Genomic DNA, 15,485 nt, shown 5'->3' on the forward strand with positions numbered 1-15,485 from the left:
AGTTTTGATATGTTTGGTCCAATTGTTCAAAGAACTGCTACTTTTTATTTAACCAGGCCCAGGAGTTTTCACACAGACATTACTAGCTGCTGGTGCCAGAGTGGTTGCACTTGAAAGCAATAAAGATTTTCTGCCCTCCTTACAGGTAGTTAAGCATCCTCTCTCTTAAAATTTGTTGTCTTGGGTAGCTTTTAGATTGTAAGCTCATTTGGGCTTGCCTTTTTTGCCTCTTGTGTTGGTTGTTTTGTATGTTAATCTGTTTGTTCAGCATATACCCATTTATTGTACATCACTGAGAAATGTGTTGGGACTTTATAATATACTATTATTATTATTATTAGTATTATTATCATTTTTATTATTATTGGTATTAGTATTATTATTTTTAATATTATTAATAATAATTCATAGCCGCCAAATCATTGATAAGCTGTTTTTCAGCCAGCTGCAGAACAATGAAAGCAAAAAATGAATTGGCTGCCACTGCCCAGGTGCAAATTTGTTGATAAATGACCCTGACTCGCAAGATGAGTTTGCCAGTGACTTGTTTCCATTGAGTTGGCTAAAATAAACCACCAATTTATTATTAAAACCATAAAGAAAGTTAAACTAAAAGATGACTACCATAGATTTTACTAGTTCTTGCTGTACCGTTGGTTAACTTTCCCTCCTTCCCAGTTTTTACAGAACAATATGGATGGCCAGCTAGAGGTTGTTCATTGTGATTTCTTTAAAGGAAAACTATACCCCCAAAATGAATACTTAAGCAACAGATAGTTTATATCAAATTGAATGACATATTAAAGAATCTTACCAAACTGGAATATATATTTACATAAATATTGCCCTTTTACATCTCTTGCCTTGAACCACCATTTCATGACTCTATCTGTGCTGCCTCAGAGATCACCTGACCAGAAATACTACAACACTAACTGTAATAGGAAGAAGTGAGGAAGCAAAAGGCAGAACTCTGTCTGTTAATTGGCTCATGTGACCTAACATGTGGTTTGTATGTGTGCACAGTGAATCTTACGATCTCAGGGGGCGGCCCTTATTTTTTAAAATGGCAATTTTCTATTTATGATTACCCAATGGCACATACTACTAAAAAAGTATATTATTATGAAAATGGTTCATTTACATGAAGCAGGGTTTTACACATGAGCTGTTTTACTCAGTATCTTTTAATAGAGACCTACATTGTTTGGGGGGTATAGTTTTCCTTTAAACTGGATCCCTTGAGACATGGGACCATGCAGCCTCCTGTATTGTACTCCAGTGTACTCTTCAATTCACTTTGCATACCAGAAGCCTCCCGGACAAAAGGTCAGTCATTAACTCTGGTAAGGGGAAAAAGCTGCCCTTTAAAGGAAAACTATACCCCCAAACAATGTAGGTCTCTATTAAAGATACTGAGTAAAACAGCTCACGTGTAAACCCCTGCTTCATGTAAATGAACTATTATCATAATAATATACTTTTTTAGTAGTATATGCCATTGGGTAATCATAAATAGAAAATTGCCATTTTAAAAAATAAGGTGCACACATACAAACCACATGTAAGGTCACATGAGCCAATTAACAGACAGAGTTCTGCCTTTTGCTTCCTCACTTCTTCCTGTTACAGTTAGTGTTGTAGTATTTCTGGTCAGGTGATCTCTGAGGCAGCACAGATAGAGTCACGAAATGGTAGTTCAAGGCAAGAGATGTAAAAGGGCAATATTTATGTAAATATATATTCCAGTTTGGTAAGATTCTTTAATATGTCATTCAATTTGATATAAACTATCTGTTGCTTAAGTATTCATTTTGGGGGTATAGTTTTCCTTTAAGTTGTTTGCAAATGCAAGGTAACTATACTAAAATCTGCTATTTATTAATTGATTTATTTCTTTATTTTCAGATGTTCCTTTCAAAGTCATCGGGCTCTTGCCACAAAAAAATGAAAGTACTTTTCTTTGGAAACAGATTTATAATCTTTATGACAGAAATATATCTATATACAGATATGGAAGAATTGAGTTAAATATGTTTCTAAGCGAAAAGCAATATATGGTATGTTTATATGTAATATATGGTATGTTTATCAATGTTAATTCTTAGGGGCCCATTCATTAAGTTCGAGTGAAGGAATAGAAGAAAAAAATGCTTCGAATTTCGAAGTGTTTTTTTGGCTACTTCGACCATCGAATGGGCTACTTCGACCTTCGACTACGACTTCGAATTGAATGATTCAAACTAAAAATCATTCGACTATTCGACCATTCGATAGTCGAAGTACTGTCTTTAAGAAAAAACTTCGACCCCCTAGTTTGCCACCTAAAAGCTACCAAGCTCAATGTTAGCCTATGGGGAAGGTCCCCATAGGCTTGGCTAAGTTTTTTTGGTCGAAGGATAATCCTTCGATCGTTGGATTAATATCCTTCGAAACGTTCGATTCGAAGGATTTAATCATTCGATGGAACGATTATTCCTTCGATCAAAATATTTGCGCAAAATCCTTCGATATTCGAAGTCGAAGGATTTTCATTCCCCAGTCGAATATCGAGGGTTAATTAATTAACCCTCGATATTCGACCCTTGATGAATTTGCCCCTAAATGTCATAAGTTTGAAAGGTTTTCTTTTTTGCCAAGTACTCATCAATTTATAATGCAGTTATTTAGAAATTAAAAATTAAGGCAATACCAACACCTTTAAAATTATATCAGCACAGTATTAGTCTTCCTAATGAACCCAAGGCTGTGCAGTTTATTTGGGGGGGGGGGTTATTTGATCACCCCAGACCTGACATAGAGTGTGCATCAGTCCAGTAATGTTCTCCTTATTGCAAAGTATGGTGTCATTATGCTCTGGATATGCTTTTTTGAGGCTGTCAAGAATAAAAGATGGTTTACAGATAAAAGCTACCGTATATACTCAAGTATAAGCCGAGTTTTTCAACATCCAGAATGTGCTGAAAAAGTCTACCTCGGCTTATACTCGGGTCAGTGGGCAGTAGCTGAGATTGCAGTCCCTTTTAATCATTCCTATACCAACAGTTCGCTTGGGGAGATACTGCAATATCACACAGCGCCCTCTGTTGGTTATATTAAAGAATAACAGTGCGCCCTCTGTTGGTTATATGAAAGAATAACAGTGACTGCAATATCACACAGCGCCATCTGTTGGTTATATGAAAGAATAACAGTGACTGCAATATCACACAGCGCCATCTGTTGGTTATATGAAAGAATAACAGTGCGTCCTCTGTTGGTTATATGAAAGATTAACAGAGACTGCAATATCACACAGCGCCCTCTGTTGGTTATATGAAAGAATAACAGTGACTGCAATATCACACAGCGCCATCTGTTGGTTATATGAAAGAATAACAGTGCGCCCTCTGTTGGTTATATGAAAGAATAACAGTGACTGCAATATCACACAGCACCCTCTGTTGGTTTATGAAAGAATAACAGTGACTGCAATATCACACAGCGCCTTCTGTTGGTTATATGAAAGAATAACAGTGCACCCTCTGTTGGTTATATGAAAGAATAACAGTGACTGCAATATCACACAGCACCCTCTGTTGGTTATATGAAAGAATAACAGTGCGCCCTCTGTTGGTTATATGAAAGAATAACAGTGACTGCAATATCTCACAGCACCATCTGTTGGTTATATGAAAGAATAACAGTGCGCCCTCTGTTGGTTATATGAAAGATTAACAGTGACTGCAATATCACACAGCGCCCTCTGTTGGTTTATGAAAGAATAACAGTGACTGCAATATCACACAGCGCCATCTGTTGGTTATATGAAAGAATAACAGTGCACCCTCTGTTGGTTATATGAAAGAATAACAGTGACTGCAATATCACACAGCACCCTCTGTTGGTTATATGAAAGAATAACAGTGCGGCCTCTATTGGTTATATGAAAGAATAACAGTGACTGCAATATCACACAGCGCCATCTGTTGGTTATATGAAAGAATAACAGTGCACCCTCTGTTGGTTATATGAAAGATTACCAGTGACTACAATATCACACAGCGCCCTCTGTTGGTTATATGAAAGAATAACAGTGACTGCAATATTACACAGCGCCCTCTGTTGGTTATATGAAGGATTAACAGTGATGGCAATATCACACAGCACCCTCTGTTGGTTATACGAAAGATTAACAGTGATGGCAATATCACACAGCACCCTCTGCACATGGTAGTGGGACAGTGGGACAATGCACACAGTAATCCGTTTGGCAATTCTCTGTCACCATCAACTTTGCAAAGAAGCCCGGTTGATCGCTGGGGGGGTCGCTTTGGTGGAATGTGTGCTGCTGGGAGACAGGGCTGTAGTTGTATCTAGGCTTATACTCGAGTCAATAAGTTTTCCCAGTTTTCGTAGGTAAAATTAGGTACCTCGGCTTATACTCGGGTCAGCTTATACTCGAGTATATACGGTATTACATTGTACCAAAATGAGTTCAGGCTAGAAAGAAGCATTTTTTTTTTAAATTGTACAGTGTTCTGAAGCACACTATAAAGGCGACACTGATATGACTTTAAAGGGATAGTATATGACTCAATGAACAGGTTTTGAGCTGAAAGCTATTTTTTCCTATTCTTTTCATTAACTAGTATTCATGTTTTATTTTTTTATTAACAGGGCAAATTCTAAAAATTAAACTAAAGCCGTAGTCTACTTCCTGATCCCAAAGAGCAATGTCAAAGCTGATTTGTTTGACTATTTTTTTTAGGATCATGAAGTAGAATGTGGTTTAAGCTTCTTTTTCGCATTGTGCTCTGTTCAGTTAAAGAAATAACAAAAAACATATATATTTCCTATTTAAAAGAATAGCCAATAAGTATGATCAGCAGAAGCCCTGTTTATTGAACCACTGTTGAAAAAGATGGTTTACTGTCCCTTTAATAATTGACATCTGTCATTCTAGCAATCTCTACTAAGACTTAAAACTTGCTATGTGCTGGAGGAAGGAGGCCACATACTCAAATCTCAGGATTATCAAAACTAGAGTAGCTTTACTTCAATGTTCCATAACAACCAATCTGCAGTGCGACCTTATCAGTCAATTAACATTTCCTCCAGCGTTATGAATTCCATTCCAACAGAATGTGGTTTAGATACAAAACTGTGTTGCCATAGACTTGACAAAGCTGGCGAGATTTCTGATGATGTTGCCCATAGCAACCAATCGGATCTGTTTAAATCTAATTGCTGATTGGTTGTCATGGGCAGTATCTCCAGAAATCTCTCCAGCTATTTATCTCCAATGTTAGTAAACATGCCCCCAAACTTTATCTAACCTATGTTTATAGTAAGGGGTGTTATTTGATTTATCAATAATATTGATAATGACAAATTAAAAAATATTTGTTTTATTGATCCAATTATTGAAGCAATTCATTTCCAATCTAAAATAATTTTCTAGAAATTGGTTTCTCAACCTGGGGACATGCGCAATTACCAGGCTCTGAGTGCGTTATTTCATGCATCCTGTGACATTGAGCTACTGCATATGGAAGTTTTTCTTAAATGAAAGAATTCTCAAAAGCCATACAGGTATGGGACCTGTTATCCAAAATGCTCAGGACCTGGGGTTTTCCAGATTTTGATCTTTCTGTTATTTGGATATTCATACCTTAAATCTACTATAAAATCAGTTAAAGGAGAAGCAGGGGTGCTTCGCCAATGAGGCAAGTTGAGGCTGTCGCCTCAGGCGGCAGCGCCCCACTAGGTACCAGGGGCAGCAAAAATGCTGCTCCTGGTACTTTAAGAGCGAATTTCCAGGGGAGGCCTCAGGCAGCAGAGGGGCCAGGATCACCCCTGAGGAGAAGGAAAGGCTAAAATTAAGTTAGCTTTATCAGAAAGGTCTATATAAATACACCTGTAAACCCTCAAATGAATGCTGCTCTGAGTCCTCTGTCAAAAGAAACACAGCATTTATTTCCTTTTATTGTGTACACATGGGCTTCTGTATCAGACTTCCTGTTTTCAGCATAAACCTCCAGGGCAGGGCTGGAGCATGCTCAGTTTGCTCCTCTCCCCCTCCCTCCTCCCATCCCTGCTGTAATCTGAGCTCAGAGCTGTAAGTGAGCAGGGAGAGACTCAGGCAGGAAGTGATGTCATACCAAGCTTATATGGCTGCTTCTATCCTAAACAAACATAGACAGTCTCTAGAGCTGTTTACTCAGGTATGGTAAATCATTCTGCAGAATAAATATAGCGTTCTATCTTGCACTATTGTGGCTAATCTGTTGACAGTAATCTTGGAGCTTTCCTTCTCCTTTAAACTTTAAATAAACCCAACAGACTGGGTTTGCTTCCAATAAGGATTAATTTTATCTTAGTTGGGATTAAGTACAAGGAACTGTTTTAGTAGCACAGAGAAAAAGGAAATCATTTTTAAAAATTTGGATTATTTTGATAAAATTGAGTTTTTTGCGCGATGACTGCATAACAGATCCCATACCTGTACATCTGTATTGAAGGGGAACTGCAGTAGTTTTGTCTTGATTGGTGTCAAGGAACAGCGGGTGTGAACACTTCTTTATGTCAACATAAGAGCTCTTTTACTAAGCTTATTGCTCATGTTTTTGATCTTATAATGCAGTAGTAACTTGTCCATAACTATAAAGTTTTATTTGCAAGTGAATCTGATTTTATACTGAGATTGTGTATATTTGATTATATATTGACAATTTGCTGTCTAAGAACAATCCCAATTGTCAACTATTTCCTTGTCTACATAATGTGTGTGTGATATATATATGTATACAGTAGATGTATGTATATTATATAATTCCCCAAAATCACAGCACTCACGATACGTAGATTCACCTTGCCTGGGTGCACGCCACGGTATCAAGCATACAATTCTCCAAAGAAGCAGCCGCACTCACAGGACTTATCCAAAAGTATAAATGCTTTTATTTAGAAACTAACATTTCGGCTGCAACTCAGCCTTTGTCAAAGTTACATAGTATTATACAAACCACCCCTAAATACCCTGTCAATGACGTGAAAAATGAAGCCCCTCCCCCTTTTTTTGACGTGTTACCCTTAATTTATTCAGTGCATCCCTTTTGTTCCCATCATCTTGTATACTCAATAAACACATTTTAAAAAAGTTACTTTGTCAGTCTCGTATACTGTCACATCTTGCAACAAAAGTATCAAGCAACATTACATCCATGGATTGTTAGTACTTCTACTCCCACGTATCCTAATCAACCTGATCGCTGTATTTTACTAACATCTTAGTGTCCAGTGTATACATTATATCGACCTGTTCGCTGTGTTGCTAGTAACCCATTAGTGTCCAGTGTCTAGTAATATCCACCTGTAACACCCGCCGCTGGTTTTGAGCGCAGGCACGCGTCAACTTGGGCGCCGGCATCGAGGCGCCCGCGCACGTCAAATCGGACGCCTGCGCAGGAATGGACGCTCACATACTTAGGAGCAATGACCTCTAATTTAGGCGCCTGGCTTCCTATTGGTCCCTGATGTGTCTGTCTTCCTCAGCCTGCTCCTGATTGGTTCCTGTTCCCTTAAATACCTATTGGTCCCTGATGTGTCTGTCTTCCTCAGCCTGCTCCTTATTGGTTCCTGTTCCCTTAAATACCTTCCTCTTCCTCCTCACATTGCCCAAGCTGGCTTCAGTTCCTACTGTTCCTGCTAAAGCCCTGGTTGTTCGAGTTTCCTGGTTTTGACCCTCTGCCTGTTTTCCTGACCTCCGAACCTTCGCTGCCTGAATTCGACCTCTGCCTGCATTTAACTACGCCTTAGCCTGACCCCTTGGTACTTCGCTTCTTTGAAACCCGTCTTCTGGAAAAAACCTTTGCCTGCACTTGACTACGCCTTGCCTGATCCCTTGTTACTTCGCTCCTGGTAACTCGCCTGGCTTCTCTACCACCTCCACAGCAGAAAGCCCGGGGCCCAAAAAGGGCGTCGGTGAATACCGGAGCCGTAGAGAGGTTCCTGTTACCATCAGTTCTCCTGGATCAGCTACCTTCCTCCGGGATCCGAGGTAAACAGATTGTTATAGTTAGCTTGGGCCAAAAGGATGGATCCCTCCCAAGCCGCTGGTCGTTCTTCCTCGTTGGAGACGGTCTTAGAGGCCCTTATGAAGCGTCTCGAGGACTCCGAGGCTTCTCAGTTGCACCTTGCCCAGAGCTTGCAGCACCTCTCAAATCGCCTTGATGCCTTGCAGGCTTCCCAGACTCAGCTGCCGCCTGTCTCTGTTACACCACCAACCCCAGTTTTGGTTCCGGCTCCATTGTCCAGCGGGGAGAGTTTTTCCTGGAGACCCAAGATCTCGGCTCCTCTTCGCTATTCTGGTGATCCAGAGACCTGTCGGGGTTTTTTGAATCAATGCAAGATTCATTTTGAACTCTCACACTTCCCGAATGAGAAGTCCAAAGTGGCCTACGTCATGACCTTGCTTCATGGGAAAGCCTTGGCCTGGGCTTCTCCTCTTTGGGAACGGGATGATCCGTTGGTTCACAACTCCACGGCATTTCTTTCCACTTTTCGTGAGATTTTTGATGCCCCCGGCAGGAAGGAGAATGCCTCTACCCGCCTCCTGAAAATTTCCCAAGGGGCACTCTCCGCAGCTGAGTACGCCATAGATTTCCGTACCATTGCCGCGGAGGTATCCTGGAACAACGAGGCCCTTGTAGCTGCCTTCCGGAATGGTCTCAATGAGTCCCTTAAAGATGAATTGGCTGCTCGAGATCTTCCTCCGCTATTTGAAGACCTGGTCTCTTTGGTGATCCGCATTGATGTGCGCCTGAAGGAGAGGCTTTCGGCCAAGTCACAAGCCCATAGATTGCTCCTCGACTCCAACATTCCAGCTGCTCCGGCTAATTCTCTTCCTGTGCCGGAGGAACCCATGCAGCTGGGGGCTACCAGACTTACGCCTGAGGAAAGGTCTCGTCGCCGCACAGCAGGTCTGTGTCTTTATTGTGGCCTGAAGGGTCACTTTGTTAAGACCTGTCCTAATAAGCCTCAAACTCGGCCGCAGGGAAACTCCAAAGCCTAGGTCGGCGGGTGGAGACCGTCCTGGGCACTGCCACTTCTTCTCCATCAAGAAATTTCTCTCGTCTGTTGGTTCCCTGCTGTATTAAACGTCTCTCCAGGACCATCCCTTGTCAAGCCTTTATTGACTCAGGTGCTGCTGGGAACTTCATTGATCTCTCTTTTGCCCGAGCTTCTTCCCTGCCTCTTGTCCCTCTTCAAGTGCCTCTGGCGGCTCATGCGATTGATGGACATCCCGTCTCTCCTGGTCTTATCACCCACTCCACTTCTCCTCTGTATTTGCAAGTCGGTGACCTCCATAAAGAAGAGATCTCGTTTCTGGCCATCTCCTGTCCTTCGACCCCTATCATTTTAGGGTTACCCTGGCTCCAGTTACATAACCCTATGATTGATTGGTCTTCTGGAAAGCTGTCCTCCTGGAGTTCCTGCTGTTCCTCTAATTGCTTATCCTCCTCATCCTCTTCTCCAGTCTCCATTTGCTCCGTCTCCACGCTTGAGTCTCTTCCTTCCTGTTATAGAGACTTTTCTGACGTCTTCGAGAAGAAGAGTGCCGAGGTTCTTCCCCCCCCACCGGCCCTATGACTGGCCTATTGACCTGATCCGTGGAACTGTCCCTCCTAGGGGAAGAACCTACCCTCTGTCTGTGCCTGAAACCCAAGCCATGAAGGAGTACATCCAGGAAAATTTGGCTAGGGGGTTTATTCGGAAGTCCAACTCGCCTGCTGGTGCTGGATTTTTCTTCGTCCAGAAGAAGGATGGGGGTCTTCAGCCGTGCATTGATTACCGGGGTCTAAACAAGATTACCGTTAAGAACAGGTATCCTCTTCCCCTTATCCCTGAGCTCAAGGACGCCAACATTTTTTCGAAGCTGGACCTGAGGGGAGCATATAATCTGATTCGGGTTCGTCAAGGGGACGAATGGAAGACAGCGTTTAACACACGTGATGGCCATTATGAATATCTAGTTATGCCATTTGGCCTCTGCAACGCGCCCGCTGTCTTCCAGGACTTTATGAACGATATTTTTCGAGATCTCCTCTATTCTTCTGTTGTTGTCTATCTGGATGACATTTTGATTTTTTCTTCTTGTGAGTCTCTCCATGCTTCTCATGTGAGGCAAGTCCTTCAACGTCTCAGAGAGAATCATTTGTTCGCCAAGATCGATAAGTGCGAGTTCCATCAGTCGAAAATTTCTTTCCTTGGTTATGTAATTTCTCCCTCCGGCTTTGAAATGGATCCGGCCAAGGTTTCGGCAGTCCTGAATTGGGTTCCTCCCTCTAATATGAAAGCAGTCCAACGCTTCTTGGGGTTCGCCAATTTTTACAGGAAATTCATCAAGAATTTTTCCGGCATTGTCCTCCCCCTTACTGCTCTTACCCGGAAGGGAACACGATTTGTCTGGTCTCCTGTGGCTCAGAGAGCGTTCGACGATCTGAAGCAAGCTTTTTGTTCTGCTCCCGTCTTAGTTCATCCAGATGTCTCTCGACCTTTTGTTTTGGAGGTGGATGCTTCAGAGTCCGGTGTTGGAGCCATTCTCTCTCAGCGGCCTGATTTCCAGGGTCCCCTACACCCTTGTGCCTTCTTTTCCCGGAAATTTTCTTCTGCCGAGAGGAATTACGACGTTGGCAACAGGGAACTTTTGGCGGTTAAGCTGGCTCTGGAGGAATGGCGTCATCTTTTGGAAGGTTCGGTTGAACCCATTACCATTCTTACGGACCATAAGAACCTGGAATACATCTCTGCCGCCAAGAGACTGAATCCTCGTCAAGCACGTTGGGCCCTCTTCTTTTCCAGGTTTAACTTCATTATCTCCTATCGTCCTGGTTCAAAGAACTCCAAGGCTGATGCTTTGTCCAGATCATTTTCTACTGATGAAGTTTTGGTTCTTCCTCCCATTCCCATTATCCCTCCTGAATGCATCGTTGCTCCTGTATCCGTTATTCCTCCTGAGTGTCCTCCTGGGAAAACCTTTGTGCCTGCTTCCTCAGTTCCTCAAGTCCTGGGCTGGGCTCATTCTTCAAAGTTGGCAGGGCATCCTGGTGTCGGTAAGACCTTTGACCTGGTGTCCAGATATTTTTGGTGGCCCTCCTTGAAACAAGATGTCTCTTTGTTTGTATCTTCCTGTGTTATCTGTGCCCAACAGAAGATTCCAAGATCTCTTCCTTGTGGCCTTCTTCAACCTCTACCTACTCCCTCCCGACCCTGGGTTGACATTGCTATGGACTTTGTGGTGGACCTACCCAAGTCTTCGGGGATGACTACCATCTGGGTTGTCGTGGATAGGTTCTCGAAGATGGCACATTTTGTCCCCTTGAAGAAGTTGCCTACCGCCTCCACTCTTGCTCAACTTTTTGTCAAGGAGATCTTTTGTCTGCATGGCATTCCTTCCTCCATTGTCTCTGATCGTGGTGTTCAGTTTGTTTCAAAATTCTGGATGGCTTTTTGTAAACTTTTGGACATTCACTTGAACTTTTCCACGGCTTACCATCCTCAGAGTAATGGCCAAACTGAGAGGACGAATCAGTCTTTGGAGCAGTTTCTCCGATGTTTCATCTCGCAAAATCAGGACAATTGGTCGGATCTACTTCCTTGGGCTGAGTTTGCACATAATAACCTTAAGCATTGCTCCTTAAACTGCTCTCCCTTTTTCTGTGTCTATGGTCTCGCTCCTTCAGCTCTTCCTCCAACTGCTGTCAAGGTGGATGTTCCTGCTGCTGACTCCCTGTTTCGGGACTTTCAGAAGATCTGGACAGATGCTCGTTCCGCCCTTACTAAGGCTTCTTTGCGCCAGAAGGTGGCTGCCGATAAGCATCGTCGCCTGCTCCCAGGTTCAAGGTAGGGGACTCTGTCTGGCTCTCTTCCAGAAATATCAAGATCAGGCAGTCCTGTCCTAAGCTGGGTCCCCGCTTCCTCGGTCCTTTCAAGGTTAAGGAAATCATTAACCCAGTGTCAGTGAGGTTGGACCTTCCTCCCAGCATGAACATTTCAAGCTCGTTCCATGTTTCTTTGCTCAAGCCTTTTGTCCAGAACGCATTTTCTTTTATGGAAGCACCTCCTCCTCCTGTTCTCTTGAATGGTCATCAAGAATTTGAGGTGCAAGACATCATCAATTCCCGTAAGTCTAGAAGGGGAGTCCAGTACCTGGTCCACTGGAGAGGCTTTGGTCCTGAGGAGAGATCTTGTGTGAATGCTGCTGTTACACATGCCCCCCGATTATTGAGGTCCTTCCACAGGAAGTTTCCCGACAAACCCTGGGAGCCCCCGGAGGGGTCTCCTGAAAGGGGGGGTACTGTAACACCCGCCGCTGGTTTTGAGCGCCGGCGCATAAGCGCAGGCACGCGTCAACTTGGGCGCCGGCATCGAGGCGCCCGCGCACGTCAAATCGGACACCTGCGCAGGAATTGACGCTCACATACTTAGGAGCAATGACCTCTAATTTAGGCGCCTGGCTTCCTATTGGTCCCTGATGTGTCTGTCTTCCTCAGCCTGCTCCTGATTGGTTCCTGTTCCCTTAAATACCTATTGGTCCCTGATGTGTCTGTCTTCCTCAGCCTGCTCCTGATTGGTTCCTGTTCCCTTAAATACCTTCCTCTTCCTCCTCACATTGCTCAAGCTGGCTTCAGTTCCTACTGTTCCTGCTAAAGCCCTGGTTGTTCGAGTTTCCTGGTTTTGACCCTCTGCCTGTTTTCCTGACCTCCGAACCTTCGCTGCCTAAATTCGACCTCTGCCTGCATTTAACTACGCCTTAGCCTGACCCCTTGGTACTTCGCTTCTTTGAAACCCGTCTTCTGGAAACAACCTTTGCCTGCACTTGACTACGCCTTGCCTGATCCCTTGTTACTTCGCTCCTGGTAACTCGCCTGGCTTCTCTACCACCTCCGCAGCAGAAAGCCCGGGGCCCCAAAAGGGCGTCGGTGAATACCGGAGCCGTAGAGAGGTTCCTGTTACCATCAGTTCTCCTGGATCAGCTACCTTCCTCCGGGATCCGAGGTAAACAGATTGTTATACCACCGCTGTTAGCAAGCACTCTTCACAGTGCATAAACCAACTTTGACAAAGGCTGAGTTGCAGCCGAAACGTTCGTTTCTAAATAAAAGCATTTAAACTTTTGGATAAGTCCTGTGAGTACGGCTGCTTTTTTGGAGGAATATATATATATATATATATATATATATATATATATATAATATAGATATAGATATAGATATAGATATAGATATAGATATAGATATATATATATATATATATATATATATATATATATAGTACCATTATTTCTTAATACAAGCCTATTACAACGTGATACACTTCCATGACGTTGATATCATGTTAAATCTTATAAAAATCATGTTAAATCTTATAAAAAACCATAAGAATGAGGTTTATTGACTATTATAGAAGAAGAAATCCGTACATGTTGAAAGATTCATACTAACTTAGGGCTAATGCTGGTAAACATGGGCTAGAATAGTTGGGTCTATCACATCGGACTCCTCTGATACCTTCCCTTGGCATATCTGTAAGGTTACTGGACCACCCGAGCTTGCTTCAATGGTGGATATTTTTTAAGGAATGTTTTCAAAAGTGGCTTGACAATTTTTTTATATATATATTTTTTTTTTGACAGGAGCCTTGGTCTTCGTTTTTGACACCTTTAAGATTCAATACCAAGAAGTGTGGTGGTTGTTATTAAATGCATAATGGATGTGTTATAATTGGGGCCTTTCTTCAGGATATGAGCCCCACCGACCCACTTCTTCACAAAAGAAGGGCGAGTCCCCCCCCCAAAAAAAGAAATTCTGTATGTGACCCAGTTAAGTAACCTGAATTTGCTATTGCATATTTAGCTGCTTGCCTGAGGTACCATACCTGGGGCTCCTATAACCACATTGTGCACTGTAACAGAATGCAGCAGTATAGCAATGCATTGTTTGTTTGTTGTTTTTTAAAATCTGAGGAGGCATTATCTACAGTGTGTTGCTAATTTTCTATGGCATAGAACATCAATGTAACATGAATTCTTTTTCTGTGTGCAGATCGTTCCAAATGATCATTTATGTTTAGAGAGAATAACTCCCAGGAGAGATCTATTTACTAATAGTCTGACTCGAGGAAATGGCAATATATTTATTGTAATGGTAAAGCAGTGCCTTGGAAAGAGAAAAGCAAAACCTGTAGATCGACTGAAGTAAGTGTTTCAGTCTAAGATAATTGTCTGCCCTCTTAGCCCCCCCCCCCCGCTGAACAGTATAATCTGAAGAATTGCATGTCTTTTATCTGACCTGGCAATTAATAATATAGCACCCATGTAAGATATAAGTCATCACATTAGTTTGACATTTATAGGAAAACAAAAGAACCTATTTTCTTCTTCACTATGGTTTTCTTTATCATTTCTATTTTTTGTTTCAGTTCCTAGGATCCAGGAAATGGGCACAAACTGTTAAGACAGTTAGCACTTCCTGAGGATATACTGACAGGAGATGTTACTTATGAACAGTATAAACAACTTTTTGAAGCCATGGAGTGTTCAGAAGAGTTCAACAAGAGTTGAATTTTTGATGAAACATTAGAAGATATGCAACAAAATGCATTTTCAATGTAGAATGCTTTAACAATGCAAACAGACTGTCATGCAAAGGGAAACTGTTACCAGTGCAAAGTGTTCTCATTCCAGTGGATGTGTTGTAGCATTTACTTTTGTGAGGGGACTTGAAAAACATTGAGAAGCATTTACCAAATGAACCTGAACAAGACCACTAGTTTTACTTATCAGTCAAAAGCACCTTATGTGGTGGTCTTCTTGTTAATTTTTTTTTAAATATTTAAATAAACACTTTATAGTGAGACTGAAATTAAACCAACTGTACTTTAAGATGTACATATACAAATGCATTTATGGCATTAAAAACTTTTTCTGCCAGGATTAATCCTTAAGCTCTGCTTTTCTGCATTTGTCTTCTTTATTCTTAGATCTGGAGTGTGGAACTCAAAGGTGTTGAGTTTGCATTGTCAGTTAAAAGATGGGTTTATTAAGTATATTATTTATAAAATGCTTATAATCACTGTTTGTAAAATATCAGCCTGCTCTGTTCAAAACCAAAAAGTATATTTGACACTAATAATTGTTTATATTAAAGGAACAGGAACACCAAAAAATGAGTGGCCTAAAGAAAAATGCCTCTATCCTCTCCCTCCCCACTTTCCCTACCTAAAACCCATTCTCTTACTTGTATACATTTTACTGTATAAAATGCAAAAACTGGAGAAGGAAATTCTTTGTGCACTTGGGTGTGCCAAATGTTAGGCACCCCCAAGTGATTGTATTGACTTACATGAAACCCCAGGCCGGTACTCCTATCAGCAGAAAGTGCACCGGCCTAGGATTATACCAGTGAGCACCACGGAGCGATCCTCTTCCAGCTTCTTCTTTC

At 42.0% G+C, this 15,485-nt stretch overlaps 1 protein-coding gene across 1 annotated transcript; it reads left to right on the forward strand.

The window, feature by feature from the left end:
- The first annotated feature begins 1,221 nt into the window (after positions 1 to 1,221).
- On the forward strand, positions 1,222 to 15,123 carry LOC108717408 (dimethyladenosine transferase 2, mitochondrial). Its single transcript, XM_041564447.1, has 4 exons — positions 1,222 to 1,329; positions 1,909 to 2,060; positions 14,088 to 14,239; positions 14,464 to 15,123. The coding sequence occupies exons 1-4, from the start codon at positions 1,257 to 1,259 to the stop codon at positions 14,468 to 14,470; spliced, it is 384 nt and encodes a 127-aa protein (XP_041420381.1). The 5' UTR covers positions 1,222 to 1,256; the 3' UTR covers positions 14,471 to 15,123.
- The last annotated feature ends 362 nt before the right edge of the window (positions 15,124 to 15,485 follow it).

This window comes from Xenopus laevis, chromosome 5S, assembly GCF_017654675.1.
Source record: "Xenopus laevis strain J_2021 chromosome 5S, Xenopus_laevis_v10.1, whole genome shotgun sequence".
In the NCBI taxonomy this organism is placed as follows: Eukaryota; Metazoa; Chordata; class Amphibia; order Anura; family Pipidae; genus Xenopus; species Xenopus laevis.

What these genes read in the sequence shown, in the direction of transcription:
- LOC108717408 (XM_041564447.1), top strand. Translation starts at nt 1,257, where the DNA reads ATGCAGCCTCCTGTATTGTACTCCAGTGTACTCTTCAATTCACTTTGC. An exon ending in AGAAGCCTCCCGGACAAAAG is followed by an intron (nt 1,330 to 1,908) that starts GTCAGTCATTAA and finishes CTTTATTTTCAG; the next exon opens with ATGTTCCTTTCAAAGTCATC. An exon ending in TAAGCGAAAAGCAATATATG is followed by an intron (nt 2,061 to 14,087) that starts GTATGTTTATAT and finishes TTCTGTGTGCAG; the next exon opens with ATCGTTCCAAATGATCATTT.